The 14,373-nt window shown below is 37.2% G+C and overlaps 1 protein-coding gene across 1 annotated transcript in view; it reads left to right on the forward strand.

The window, feature by feature from the left end:
- The window catches only part of NLRC4 (NLR family CARD domain containing 4), a 20,620-nt gene extending 11,292 nt beyond the window's left edge, over positions 1-9,328 (forward strand). Inside the window, 7 exon segments of the mRNA XM_009283822.1 lie at positions 160-388; positions 390-1,963; positions 4,324-4,416; positions 5,193-5,363; positions 7,499-7,591; positions 7,925-8,092; positions 9,012-9,328. Of these exon segments, the coding sequence (XP_009282097.1) occupies positions 160-388; positions 390-1,963; positions 4,324-4,416; positions 5,193-5,363; positions 7,499-7,591; positions 7,925-8,092; positions 9,012-9,328 (2,645 nt within the window).
- The last annotated feature ends 5,045 nt before the right edge of the window (positions 9,329-14,373 follow it).

Below are 14,373 nucleotides of genomic sequence, written 5' to 3' on the forward strand. Positions count from 1 at the left end.
TATTATTATTATCATTTTATTTCAATTATTAAACTGTTTTTATCTCAACCCCCGAGTTTTTCTCACTTGTGCTCTTCCAATTCTCTCCCCCATCCCACCGGGTGGGGGGAGTGAGCGAGTGGCTGTGTGGTGCTCAGTTGCCGACTGAGTTTAAACCACAACAACATAATAGCAGGAAGGGGCAGCTGACACTAAATGTCCTTCTGGAGGAATTGAAAAATCCCTGCATTATAGAAGGAGAAGCTGGCAAAGGAAAAACAACTCTTCTAAAACGAATTGCTGTACTCTGGGCTTCTGATAATTGCTCTGCTTTGAAAAAAGTCCTATTTGTTTTCTTTATCAGCCTGACTAGCACAAGAGGTGGAATATATGAGACTGTCTGCGATCAACATCTGCAAACAAGATTTCATGGAAATGCTACTAGCACAAAGACAAAGGGTCCTTTTCCTGTTAGATGGATATGATGAATTCAAACCCCAAAGCTGTCCAGAGATAGAAGCAATGATTAAAGAAAACCACAAATTCAAGAACATGGTCATTATTGCTACAAGGACTGAGTCCATCCATAAAATCAGACAGTTTGGGTCATTGATTGCTGAAATAGGAGATCTATCGGAGGGGAGTTGCAAGAAGCTCATTAAAAATGTCTTGACAAATAAACTGGCTGATGGTCTGTTAAACCAGCTTAAAGAGGCCACTTCCATGAAGAACCTTATGAAGACTCCACTCTTTGTCATCATTGCATGTGCCATCCAAATGGGTGAAAGTAATTTTCATCCAAGCACCCAGACTCTACTTTTCTCTACTTTGTATGACTTGATGGTGGAGAAAAACAGGTACAAAACAAAAGAAATACCAGAAAATCATATTATGCTGAGCATAAATCATTGTGGAGACTTAGCTTTAGATGGAATATTTGATCAAAGATTTGATTTTCAGTCTGAGGATTTAGCTGACGTAAAAGAAGTCGTCCTGCTAGCTTCAGGTCTTCTGTATAAATGCACAGCTCAAAGACTAAAGCTGACATATAGATTCTTTCATAAATCATTTCAGGAATACACTGCAGGCAGAAAACTTTGCAAACTACTGACATCCTGCCAAGAAGCAGAGGTGAAAGGGTATAGTGATCTACAGAAAATTAATACTATTTCAGATATTACTAATACTTATTTCAATTTGCTCCTCTACACTTGTGGATCCTCTGTAGATGCCACTAGAATAATTTTGGACTTCCTGAAAAAAATTAATCAGCATAGAGATATTTCTCAACTGTTTTCATTAAAGAATCTGGCTTTGGAAAGCAAATACACAAAAAAATCAGAAAATATAACAGAAAAGGAAGATTTAAATAAAATTGATGAGGATATTTTTGCGGACTGTGTCATTAATTTCTTTTATGAAAGTTCTTCAAAATCAGCACTGAGCAGAGATTTTCAAGAGTTTTTTTATGATAAAAGTATTTACATTAATACTCAAAATATCCCAATTTATTTCTCTGATTTTTTTAGATACTTACCAAATGGTGTTAGTGTACTAGGACTCATTAAGTTAGATTTTTTTGGAAATTACTCACCAAGTAAGGAAATAGATGATGAGAATGTGGAAAATCTTCGAATTAGTTCACTTAAAACTTACATTCCTGAAAAGGCTGTCTCCTTATTCTTGAACTGGAACCAGAGTCTCAGATCTTTAGAAATTACACTGCAAGATTCCAACAAGTTAAAGAAACGTGATATTAAATATATGGGCAAAATATGTTGCTCTGCTGCAAGCCTCAAGCTGCACATCAGCAATAGTACTGGTATCACAGGAACATTGAATGAAGTCCTTGAAACCTGTAAAAACTTACAAGATCTTACTGTGGAGTCCACACCTCTTACTGTGGAAGATGAGCAACAGATCACAACAATGACAAAGCTGAAAACCTTACATATAAGAGAACTGCAAAGTGAAAATCTAGAAGGTACAGTATTTACTGGCAGTAAATGAGCTCTTTTAGATAAATGTGGATGAGAAGGTAAAACAAAGTGGCTCATGGCCGCCTTGTATATGGAAGATGCCTGGTTTTGATCAGTTTGAGAAATGTTATATTGCTAGAATGCAATTCTATATTCATGGTGAAAGTGACTGCAGTCTGCTCGGTTATGTAAATTTACTTATGTTATTTAATTGTGTAAGTCAGGTCTGGCCTTTGAATTCCTGTAAGTTGCCATTTCATTATATTCTTGGTTCTTGCTACGCAAAGGCCTTTGAATTTTTGTAAGTTGTCATTACATCATATTCTTGGTTCTTGGTACACAATATATTAAAAAATCTGGTTTTTAATAAAATACTAGATGGGAGAAAAATTTTAACAACTCTGGTGTGCAAATAATACACAGTAAATGAGCTAATGTCTATACGCTAGCTAAACTTTGTAAGTGCCATGGGATACAGCAGACTATCACTTTAAGTTAGTTTTCACAACAGATGCATATGTTTTTGGCAACCAAATGAGAGTGTTGTAGCCTAATTTAGACCTGTAACATTGGACAGAAATTTTCCCTCATTGCTTTTTCCATCCCTGTCATAATTTCTGGGTAAGCATTTTTTTTAAAGAAGTCTAATTCTGATGTTAATACCTAATATGATGGAAAATCTGCAGTATCTTTTGATAAGTCATTCCAATAATCAATTAAATGCTTCTAGCTTGAATAATTGTTTTCTCTTAAAATTACAATGGCATAATAAAGAAGAGTGTAGTAACTATAGTACAGTATGCTCCAGACATACCTGAGGTGAAGGATTCTGCAAGTAGGATGAGGGACATGTATTTCCTTATGCTGTGAATCACACACATAAAGGATCCTTCCACACTATTGTTAGAGCAGGGCACTAATGGAAGATGGGTGCATCTGCTGCTGCACTGTGCTCTGAGCTTTTCATCATTCAAGCTACCCATGAATGTATCTTGTCTTGAGAAATGTACACAAGTACTGATGATACCAAATCTCAGAAATAGGTTATCATGAGTCAGCAAAGCACTCTTGCAGTGATAAAGACTAAGCACAGAGTGGACTGCATTAGCAATAGTGCACCCGGGGAAGTGGTTATTCCCTTCTGTTCTGCACTCCTGTGGCCAGTCTGGAGTATTATGTGCAGTTTCAGGCTGCCCAGTGTAAAAGAGATAGTAACAATCTGGCTAGAGTCCAATGGAGGGCCACTAACGTGGCCAGGGAGCTGGGACACCTAATACACAAGGAGAAGCTAAGAGAACTGGGCATCGTTTGCCTGGAGCAGAAAAGGCTAATGGAGAAACTAACTGCAGTCTTCCATTACCTTAAGGGTATTATAGAAAAGATGGAACTTTTCAGAGGTGCACAACCAGAGGGCAAGAGTCAACAATTTCAAGTTTGTAAGAAGGGAAGTTCCAATTGGACTTAAACTGGTTTTTACCATGAGGGTGGTCAAACATCGCAGCAGGGATCTGGAGGTCATTTAATCACTATTCTCGGAGATTTTCAAAACTCGGCTGGACAAGGGCCTGAGCAACCTCGTCTAACTTTAAAATCAGCCCTGCTTTGAGCAGGAAATCGAACTAGATGACCTCAGAAGTCCTAACCTGAATTTTTTGATCATTCTATGACAGATAATCTCAAGATTATTCTGGAACTACATATTAAATTAAAAAAAAATTCTCTTTCCTGTGTGCACACATATGCCAAGATTGTTAGGGAGAACAGCATGAGAATATAGTAACAACAGCCATACTGATCCAGAGGAAGAGTCCATCTACCTTGGTTCATTGTCTCCAATAGCACCTATAAGTGGATGTGTAAGGAAGAGCAAGAACAATGCAAGAATCTATAATACTTTCTTCTTAATAATCTTGCAGCCTCTGTTTAAAGCTCAGACCAGTTTCTTGTGCTTATGATTTGTTTATTCAGTGACCTCCCCAAAGGGTCCTGCTAGTACTTGTCTGTCTTTGCTTTGCACCCATGTAAACTTATTGCATCCGCAGCATCCTTTGGCAGAGGGTGTGACAGACTATGTCCTTAATGTTTGTTTTGGACTAGTTTCAATTGGTGGCCTCTTGTTCTTCTACTGGAAGAAAAAAACCCAACAGTCAGTCTCTACCCAACTTTTTCCATGCACTTATTATTTTGTAGACCTCTGTCATATTCTCCCTAGGTCACCCCTTTTAGATGTTCATATTTTCACACAAAACTATTATTTACTTTTCACAAGAACCTTATATCACTGAAGTGTATCAGTTCTACAAATGAATTTGTTCCTGTATTAAATTAACATGCTGTATACATCTGTGGGGTTTTTTTTTGGCAGGTGGACTTATTGATGGAATAAAGAAACTTGTGAATGCTGAAGGGCTTGTACTTGACAACATAAGTATGGATGAATGTGATGCAAAAAAAATAGGTAATTTCCTCTCTCCTATTTCACACCATAATCAAGTATATAGTGCTGAGAATGTGAACGTTTTAACAAGTTGGTCATAAGTTTGTACACTATTAGGACTTGAAAATCCTATCATCTAATTTAAAGAAGTAGTTACTTATGTATTTGCATTGAAGTCTTGATATGTTCTGTATCCCGATTGTCACAAAGTATTAGAGTGCTCCTTTCAAGTTAGTAATGCATACTGTAGTCAAACAGACCTAACATACTGATCGCAGGACTGGCTAATCTGCATGAACTGCAAGTCAGGAGGTTGCAAAGGTGATATAGTTCCCTTCCCTGACCTATTGCTGACTTTCTGCAAGGTCAGTCACTGGATACCAAGGTTGAAAAGTTTGAATAATGTTTGCTAGGGCCACACAACCCAGTAACTGAAATGGAGATGGCGATCCATATGTCTACCCATCCTCTCTTTGATGGCATGGTAAAAGAATGCTTCCCCTGGATTTGTTCCACAAGAAGATCGTATTTGATCTTCTATGAGTTACTTTCTCTTGGCTGAGGGGCAGTTTATATTGATTACATGATACAGTAGCTGAACAAGAGGCTGTGTTTATCTGTTTTTTGCAAACAAAACTTATCATATATTTCATGGCATCAAAATATAGGTAGTTGTAGTACACCAGACAGTAAACATTTAAGTCTGTCTAGCCGTTTGCTGTGATCAAGACATTATAAACATATCAAAACAGTTCACCTAGCAATGTGACCTTTTTTTTTTCCCATTCCATTCATAGCTGAAGGTATCAGAAATTTGAGAAAGCTACGCTTATTATACATGAATCATTTGACAGCTATTGGGGATGGCATAACCTACATTGTAAGATCAGTCTCTGATGAACTAAGTGAACTTGAAGAAATCCAACTAGTCAACTGCTGTATCTCCAGTGATGCTGTGGAAATTCTAGGTAAGAATAGTAACAGTAACTTTACAAACTGAATATGTATGTTTTGAAAATCAAAACATAATTCTATAACAGAAGAAAAAAGCATATAAGGATAAAATCAGAAACGCTTAGGTTCACAATGAGTTTCAGTTAGCAGAGATGTAAAATGCAGTAAGAAAAGTTTATATAAAGATGTTATATAAATCCTAAGTACAAATATTATATAAAAAAGAAAGATAAACTATTGCATAGCTCTGTAAACAAATGAAATAAGAAAGCAAATAATGGATGATGCAAGCAAAACTAGTTTTCAAAGTTGTTTTTGTTTCAATCATTGCCAAAAAAATTCATTCTGATCAGGCACCTACTCAAATAATTTTAACAAGGTCACAGTAGTACAAATAAGGATAAATAAAAATTATTTAACTAAAACAGATGAACTCAGGTTAGCAGAACTTAGGGAAATTCACAATTAAGTATGTAAGAAACAAGCTGAAAGAATCATTGAACCATAGACAACTGTCTCTGAAAATTTGTGGAGGCAGGAAAGTGGAAAATCCAGTATCTTTTCCTTGAAAGGAAGAAATCATAGACAAGCCAACCTCACTTTGATACCAAGAAAAATTCTGAGACACATTATCACACAAAAATTTTGTAAGCACTTAAATTATAGAGATAAAAGGTAGTGCAAACAAATCACATCAAACCTTTCCAGGGAACAGGGTAATAAGATTGTGAAATGATAAGTCGGGATCTATCATAACTCAAATGAGGTTTTTAACACTATCCTATACAATATCCTTAACAAGAAGCTAATGAAATGTATATAAATAAAATGGGTGCACAACTAGTGGAAAAATTACTTTCAAAGAGTTATCACAAATGTTTCACTAAGTGAGAAAACATTTTGATACAATCAATTAAGTCCTTCCTTGTTCTAAACAATATTTTAACTGATGGCTTAAATGACAGAATGGAGGATACGCTTATAAAATTTCAGATGACACTGAGCTTGGAAGGCTTACAAGCCCTGTTGGAATGCAAAACCATAAATAAAATTGGATGCATTTAAGAGGTGGTCCAAAAACAACGGTAGGGAGTTCAGTATAGGCAGATGTAAAGGGCTGTAGCTGGGAATGAGACATCAATTCCATGAATATAAAATGGAGATTAACCTGTGTAGCAGGAAAGAATCAGAGCTCTTCTGTGAAAGACTGGAAATACTATGCTATTGCAAAAAACATGTGCTGGTGAGTCCTGAGCAACAAATCTGTGCCCAACCTTGGTATCGTAATTAAGAAAGGTCTAGAGAAATCGAGAGAGAGCACCAAGAACAGCTAGAGGTTATGAAAATGTGACTTATGAGGAATGGTTTAGTTTTGTTTTGATTGAGAGAGAAGTCTGAAAAGGATATGATAAATTTTTTATGTTCTTTAAACATTGCTACAAAGAGATGATAATCAACCATTCTTTTTGTCCACTGGGAGAAGAAAGTAGCTAAATTTGCAACAAAGAATATTTAGATTGGATATTGGCAGAAACTTTCTAAAGCCAGGAAGGTAAAATAGCACCTAGGGAGAATATGGAAAATTTCAAAGAGCAGAATAGATAAATATGTATCATGAATGGTTTAGGCTCATCAATATCCTGCCCCATTACAGACGCTTAGACTCTAAGGTCCCATCTAGTCCCACTCTTCCACAATTCTCTGATCCTGTAAAATATGAATTTTCATATCATAATAAAAAACTTGACAGCTTTGTGAAGCAGGAGGTTGAAGTCTCCAGGGCTTAAACCACTAAGGAATCTCCCATGTGTTCAGACAGCTTTGGCCTGCTTCTGTGTTGCAAAGACGTCTTAAAGTCGTCTTATCACCACTGAAGATTCATTTAGCCACCAGAGTGTAAGTTATGCAGAACCATTACTACAGTTCTTATGGCTGGCCAGGTCCTTTATTTTATTAATTCCTGGAGACACAATTAACAACAAGAGAGCACAGTTTGCATCAGAGGGATGTCAGAAAAGTGAGAAAAACCTGGAGGCTATTAAAAATCTTGTCTTGCTGTTCATTAGAAAATAAAGCTAAGAAAGGTGCAAAAGAAGACAAGTTATGATGCACTGAAAACATGTGTAACAAGCTTTTTTTCCTCCCGTAGCTCAGAATCTTTGTAATTCGGCAAAACTGAATGTACTTGATTTGTCGGAAAATTACTTAGAAAAGAAAGGAAAAGATGCTATCCACAGACTTGGTAAGTCAGAAGATTTCTTTAGATAAATCATTTAAATTGGGAATGAGCTTCAATTCTAGGACTAATCCAGACACAAATTCAAGAATTCTTTCCTCTTTTAAGCAAGATATAATTGGTATCTTGAAGCATTTCCCCGCAGTGAATGGAAAGTTTTTAGAAGTGAGGAATATTGTATGCAATTGGCTGCTCTGTCTTTGCTATCAAAGCAACAGTCTTGGAGTCTTTAACCTACCAGTATTTTCTTCACTGTTGAAATGTGATTTGGTTTAACTTTTTAAAGTGATTTTACAGTGAACTGTTATAACCAAAAAAATTACACTTATTTTCATTTAGTTGATAGCTTAAATGTCCTACCTGGAATGAAAGTGCTGATGCTTCCCTGGGGAGATGATGTAAAGGTTTGCCTAACAAAATTGTTAGAACTACTGGAAACAATGCCACAGCTGACAAAACTTGGATTGAGGAAATGGAGCCTCACTGATGTGGAGGTCAGAATTCTAGGTACGTAAAGGTACTGTGGATGAGCAAAAGATGAAGGACAAAAACCAGAAAAACTCAAAACCAGTTCAGGAAACCCAGCAACTTTTAATAATGTAAGTGAAATAGCATCAAGTCTGGGTAGGATATATAATGCTATATGTACATAGCATTAGATGAGCCAAATAATGAGCCACATTTCTACTCAGCGAGGACCATTTTTCACTGCATAAGTAGTGCAAGGAAGACTGCAGGCAAATGGAGATTCCTGGTAAAGAATCTCCTTGAGAGGGAATCTTTTCTGATTGACGGATTGATTGTCTCCTCCATAAACATGACAAGAATACAAGTGGACTCTTCTTACATCAAATCTTCCACTAATATAACGTCTGTTTGGAACATATGTCAATAGTAGAGTTAAAAAAGGCAACTACTAGTATAACTTTTATCAAGGTAGATAGCTGAAGATCAGGGAGATATAAAAACTACCTGGATTCACACCACTCACCCCTTCTGAGGATACAGTAGAAACGAAATGTCAAAATGAATGAGAATTTTCATAAGTCTGATCTTGCAGTGCTTTTATGTGAGTGATCATGAGCAGCAGTCTATAGGCCCATTTAAACTAATGACCTCTCTCTAATTAAAAGTATCCTGTTGTATGCAACATACTGCAGGTTAAGTTTTAATAAGAAAGAAAAGTCTAGATATAAAAAAAATTGTGATCTGTAGCTGCTATATTTTACATTCTTTGTTCTAAATAAGAAAAAAAGTAATATGCAAGCACTTGTTTAAATCCTTTTCTATTGAGGGTGGTATTTTTTTAAGCATAGAAGTTCAACTGAATTCAATAAGATTCAATTCTTCAATATCCTGAACAGGAATCATTCTCTTCATTAGGGCTTGAACCAAAATAAGTACCTAAATAAATATATGTCCACAGTCAATATTTTTGAGAAAGAACACCTGGAGAACCTTCAACACTTGGGCTTGGCAATGAATTGTGTGACAAGCGATGGCTGGCTTTCCTTCATGCAGCCACTGATCTCTCTCAAGAAGCTGGTAACTGTAGATTTCAGCAGCAAACAAGACTGGGTGCCTGCATCACTGTTAGTCTGCAAATTAAGTCAGGTACTAACCACACTGAATTATTTAAAGGAGATTAAAGTTACTGGATGGAAGTTTGATTGCCATGATCTTGGACTTATTAATGGTGCAAAAGTAAACTGCAGAAAACAATTTCAGCTAGTGCATTCTTAAACAGAACGAGCTTTCCCAGTGGACATTCACTTACACTCTTTCATATTTGAGAAATGCTCTTCTCTATAACCACACATTGAATCAGCAGCTCTAGGGTTATTTGGATCTCCTGGTCTGCTAGTGAGACGGGAGTGAGAATAGTATCACATCCTCTTCTGGGAGAAACAGGTCAAAAGAAAGTAAAATAGAGATCACCTTGCATTAGCTCCAAATCCTGCAACCTGTAATGCCTCTCAGTCTTTAAATGGTTTCAAGGAGTGTTCACTTTATCTGTGTGTGCTTTCTATGAGGTCATTTTCATTAGCTTTGAGGTTTAACTGCGTAGATTAGGGAAAGCTCTTAATAAAAGGGTAAGAAAGGATGCAACTTGATGCAACTTGATGGATAATAGGTAGGTGTTTTAGCAGGGTTTTTTTTTTCAGTTAGATAGTATAGTTGTCTGACCTAGCACAGAGAAGCTTTTCCTACTGGCAGGGCAATTCTAGTATAGTTACATCTCTACAATACACTATGGGAAAATTTATTGCAGAGACAGAATATGCCAATGAAGAGTCAGACCTCTAAAATAACAACAGTATGATTAAAGCATATTAGCTCTACAAAAGAGGGCGTGGTCACACAAGTGACCATGAATTAAACAGAGATGTAAACAAGAGCTATTCTGCAGTTACTAGCCACAAACAAATTCTTACTCCACAGCAAAACACCCGATAGCTTATCTCAAGTGACTTGTACCATCTTTAATCTACCACCATTTTGGCTTGTAAAAAGAAGTCAGCATCTATTGCTTTCTTTCACAGTAAGCTACTGCACATTTAACATGTGGTACGAGTTTACATGTGGACATTATAACAAAGTTGCAGGTGTGCTCTTAACGTCATACTGTGGTCCACTTTACAGGAAGTTGGTTGTTTTCTGATACCCTTAGTTCCTGGTATAGACAAGCCAGAATGCAGTCTCCAGTCCACAAATATCCCAGGAGAGAACCGTGTACACAAGGCAGCTCCAAACACAGCAAAAGAAAACAGAGGAGTCACTTGGCCACTTCTGTAAAATGCGGTGGCCAACCAAAGACAGCAGACTGTTGTTTCCAGTCTGCCACTGGAATGAAGGGAGAGGAGCACCAGTTAGAGCTGCTGTTTCACTTCTCTAGGCAGTGTTGAACCATGGGTGCTTGTACATCATGAACCCATTAACCTGTGTTATCTCCTTGTAAGCACTTGTACTTGTGAGTTCTGTTCTGTGCCAGAGAGTGCTTCAAAGCTGTTTCATTTGTCTCCCTGTGCCCTGCCAGTAAAAAGAAATACAGCATTTTCCCTGTAGTTAGGATCCTTCAAAGGCATGATCCCAGCTCAGCAAAGCACTGAATTCAGTGCAAATGCTTAAGTTATCTCTATTGACAAAATCCGACACAGGCTAGAAAATACTTTTTTTTTCCCAAGCAGCAAAACCTTCTATCAAATATATAGACTGAAAACTGAATAAAAAATAGAAAAATGGATTTAAAATTACTAGGGTGCATCTGTGGATTTCTGTAGTAAATACTTATTTTTTATTTTGACACAGAAAGGAAATCTCAAAATAATACAGTTTAAAGAAGATAGTCTCATCAACATTTATGAATTTCAATCCTTTCAATTGCTTAGTTGCTTAGCAGAGCAACTTTGTGCTTCAAAGCTCTATTTCAGATTGGTCAAAATGTGAAAGAATAACCAAGCTCTTGGTAATCCCTGCATCCCTCTTCCCACAGCTGTATTTGGTCTTTCCTTCCTACTCCCTGAGCAGACTGTACTTCTCACCAAAGACTCTAGTTATTGTTGTTTACAGTAGAAACAATGAAAAGTTGAATAAATTAGAGGGACCATTCCTTTGTTTACTCTTTATCACTGGCACCTGATGCTGCAGACCGAGGCAAATTTCTTGCCCTCCACAGCTTTGTTCTGTAAGAAAAAACAAGTAGAAAAGCTCACTCTCTATTCTCTGGTGGATATTGAATTGCAACATACTGAGTGTTCTTGTCTTGAGATGTATAAATCCACTCTGACAGTTAAGACATATGATACAAAACCAAAGAGCTCTATTAGGCCTCATAATTAATGTACTAGGATGTGGACAGGTGTTTGAAACAACCAACATATCTTCAAAGGACTTCATTTTCCATTTAAGATAGTTGCAAGAACTAGATCTAGAAAGCAGCTGACAGAAGAGGGTTAATAGCTATTGCTGAACCTGAAGAAGAAAGTGCGGGTAGTCCAGGCAGGTGGCCTTGTAAGAACAAGATCTTGGAGAGATGGTGGTAAAAATTCAGTCCTGTAGCTTGAACGGAGATAGGCGATCCTTTTTTGAGGATGATTGCAATTAAGGCACCTTAGGGAGAAACTTAGGGAGCAAACCAGGAACTCGGACAAGCTGAGAAATTAGAATGTCCAAGAAAATATTTACTTTGTACTCCAGGTATGCTGAGAAATTAGAATGACCAAGAAAATATTTACTTTGTACTCCAGGTGGCTGTGCAGTTTTGTTGCCAGTTGGCATCTCGGACATAATAGGACCACGCTGGAAACCTGAGATATAGAGCAGGCAGATTTGGGTAAGGCCTAGAGAGAAAATAAGAGCCAGATGAGGGCTTATGTCTGATTCTATGCCAAAACCCGAAGGACTATGTAAGCACTGAGGCAATCACCTTCCTAGAGCTATAAATGGGATATGTAAAGTTTTTCGGTGGAGAAAGGGAAAGGAGAACAGAACTAAAAAGAAGTCCATGAAGCCACAACAACGAACAAATGACATTGCTCAGATAGTTGGGGGCAAATCTGTACAAGTTTGATTCGACAGTGCTATCAAATTGAACTGCTGACTTCACTTGTTTTTAGGCTCTCATGCTATTCAGCCTTACTCTTCCAGTCTGAAGACCTTTCTGTTTTCTATGAAAAAATTAACAAAACCACGCATAATTTAATTATTGTAATTAAAGGACTATTCTCTTCTTTCCAATGTGTTGTGTTGTCTTTTATCCCAGAGTGTGATGTTTCCAAAAAGAGTGCTTTGCATTGGCAGCCTTTTGCCCTCGCTTTGTGCTGATATAAGTAAGTACATGCAGTGCATAGCAATGAAAAATCAGGCACTAGAAATGTGGAAGATTATGTTGTGTAGAGAACTGGCGTGTGTTCCATGTCTTGTGAGATCAGAAACAAGTGCCATTAACTCTAGTCCTTGGAGGATTCCTTTACTTTTGGTAAGTAGTGGAAAAGCCTTTGTTAGGACTGCTGATTGGGGGGAAAAAAGCAAGCAGCCGAAGAGCAATGTTTTAACCACTTTCAAAAATGGGTAACTGAGCCTTTGGAAGACAGTTCTAAAGAGGAATCAATTGTAGCCTGTGGATAGTCTCAGTCCTCCTAGAAGAAAGGCATAATAAGACCAGACCCCAGTTGTTCCATGGTGGAGTCAGTGAAAAAACCTACATTTTGGTGTGCTGTTTTCCTCACTAAACCAGCACATTTCAGTACTTCTACAAAATATTGTAAAAGTTAAAAATTAACCAGAGGTGTCTTCCCCTCCCTCCTATAAAACAAAGTAGCCTGAGACATATATAAAGCTGATTTTTCACATTCCCTCAGTTGCTTTCCCCAGTTTTCCTCCACAATATCTTGGATCATATTCTTTTATACTTTGTACGTGCTTGTAGTAAGCACAGAAGTGCTGCCTGTAAACATGAACAATTTTAGGTTTGTTTTTACAGTCCATCCCCTTCCTTCCTAAAGGTCTGATGATTAACAAGCTGAGTTATAATGCTACTGCTACACATTCACAACTTAGGGATAAAAAGATGCTGATGAGATACTTAAAATGTCAAAACATAGATATATAGAAAGCAGGAAACTGCACCCTACAGAAGATCATTGTTTGCTGTTACAATACTGTATAGTGTATGCTTTCAATGATTTATGAACGATCATTTAATCTGCCTTCCCAGCCCTCTGGATCTGAATTAGTCTCTTGATAGCTCTGATTAACTTGGCCCCCTTCAGTCATATAATGCTGTTTTTGCTTGTAGATAAGCAGCTTTTGGTTCGTTGTATTTGGACTGTTTCCCACAAGTGGTATAAATGTGTCCTTAATGCTTCTTACAACTTTGCTAATAAGATTAGAAGGATGATTGTAATATTTGTTGATTGCTATCCAGTATACTGCTAATCCATTATGGCGGTGAGGAAAGGGAAGTACACAGCATGGATTTGGACATAAATCTCAAACAGTAGCACTTGTTAACTTTCAGCAGCTTATGTATTTTATTGTGCTCATTGCTAATTAAAATTCTTACACAGAAAGCTTGCTTCACCCTAGGCTTGACCTGCCTCATATGATGCACTGAGGTGGCAATTTCCTTGAATTAGGGTAGTTTGGGCATGTGACAACTATTCTCTGATCACCTTCCTTATTGTGAGTCTCTAATAACTAGCTAGCACGCAAGAAGAGCATTAACATCCTTATTGTGTTAGTTCTCTTGTGTGAAAACATAATGGGTTCCAGTGGAAGGAAAGTAAGATTTGGACTATTTCTAACCATAGAGATTCCTTCACATATGGCAAGCAATCCTTTAAATTTACTCCTCTGCATTTGCTGTTCTTTTCTCCTTTAACTTTACTCCTTTCTACTCCTGTTCCTTTTTTCCTGTGAATCTTCCCTGACATCTTTTTTTTATACAAAGAGTTTTTTAACAAAATTAATTTTGATTGGGATATAGGAATGATCAGGTTATTTTTGTGGGAGCTGCAACTGCTCAAATTCTTTCAAGATGGGGACCTCAAAAATTAGCTTGAAATTTGGATCAAATGGTGCCACCTGCCAAAAGGCAGAGAATAACAGTAAGAATAAATTTGTCAGTGTTAAAACTCAGAAAATTTTCTCCAAATTACAAAAATATAATAGGGAAAACAGCAAAGGGTTGTTCCTCTTCAGGCTTGTGAATATCCCAGTGTCCGGAGAGAAATCTCATTGATCTGGAAACACTTTCAGAAACCTAGCTACTTCTAGGCCTTCTTCAT

This window comes from Aptenodytes forsteri, unplaced genomic scaffold, assembly GCF_000699145.1.
Source record: "Aptenodytes forsteri isolate BGI_AS27 unplaced genomic scaffold, ASM69914v1 Scaffold309, whole genome shotgun sequence".
In the NCBI taxonomy this organism is placed as follows: Eukaryota; Metazoa; Chordata; class Aves; order Sphenisciformes; family Spheniscidae; genus Aptenodytes; species Aptenodytes forsteri.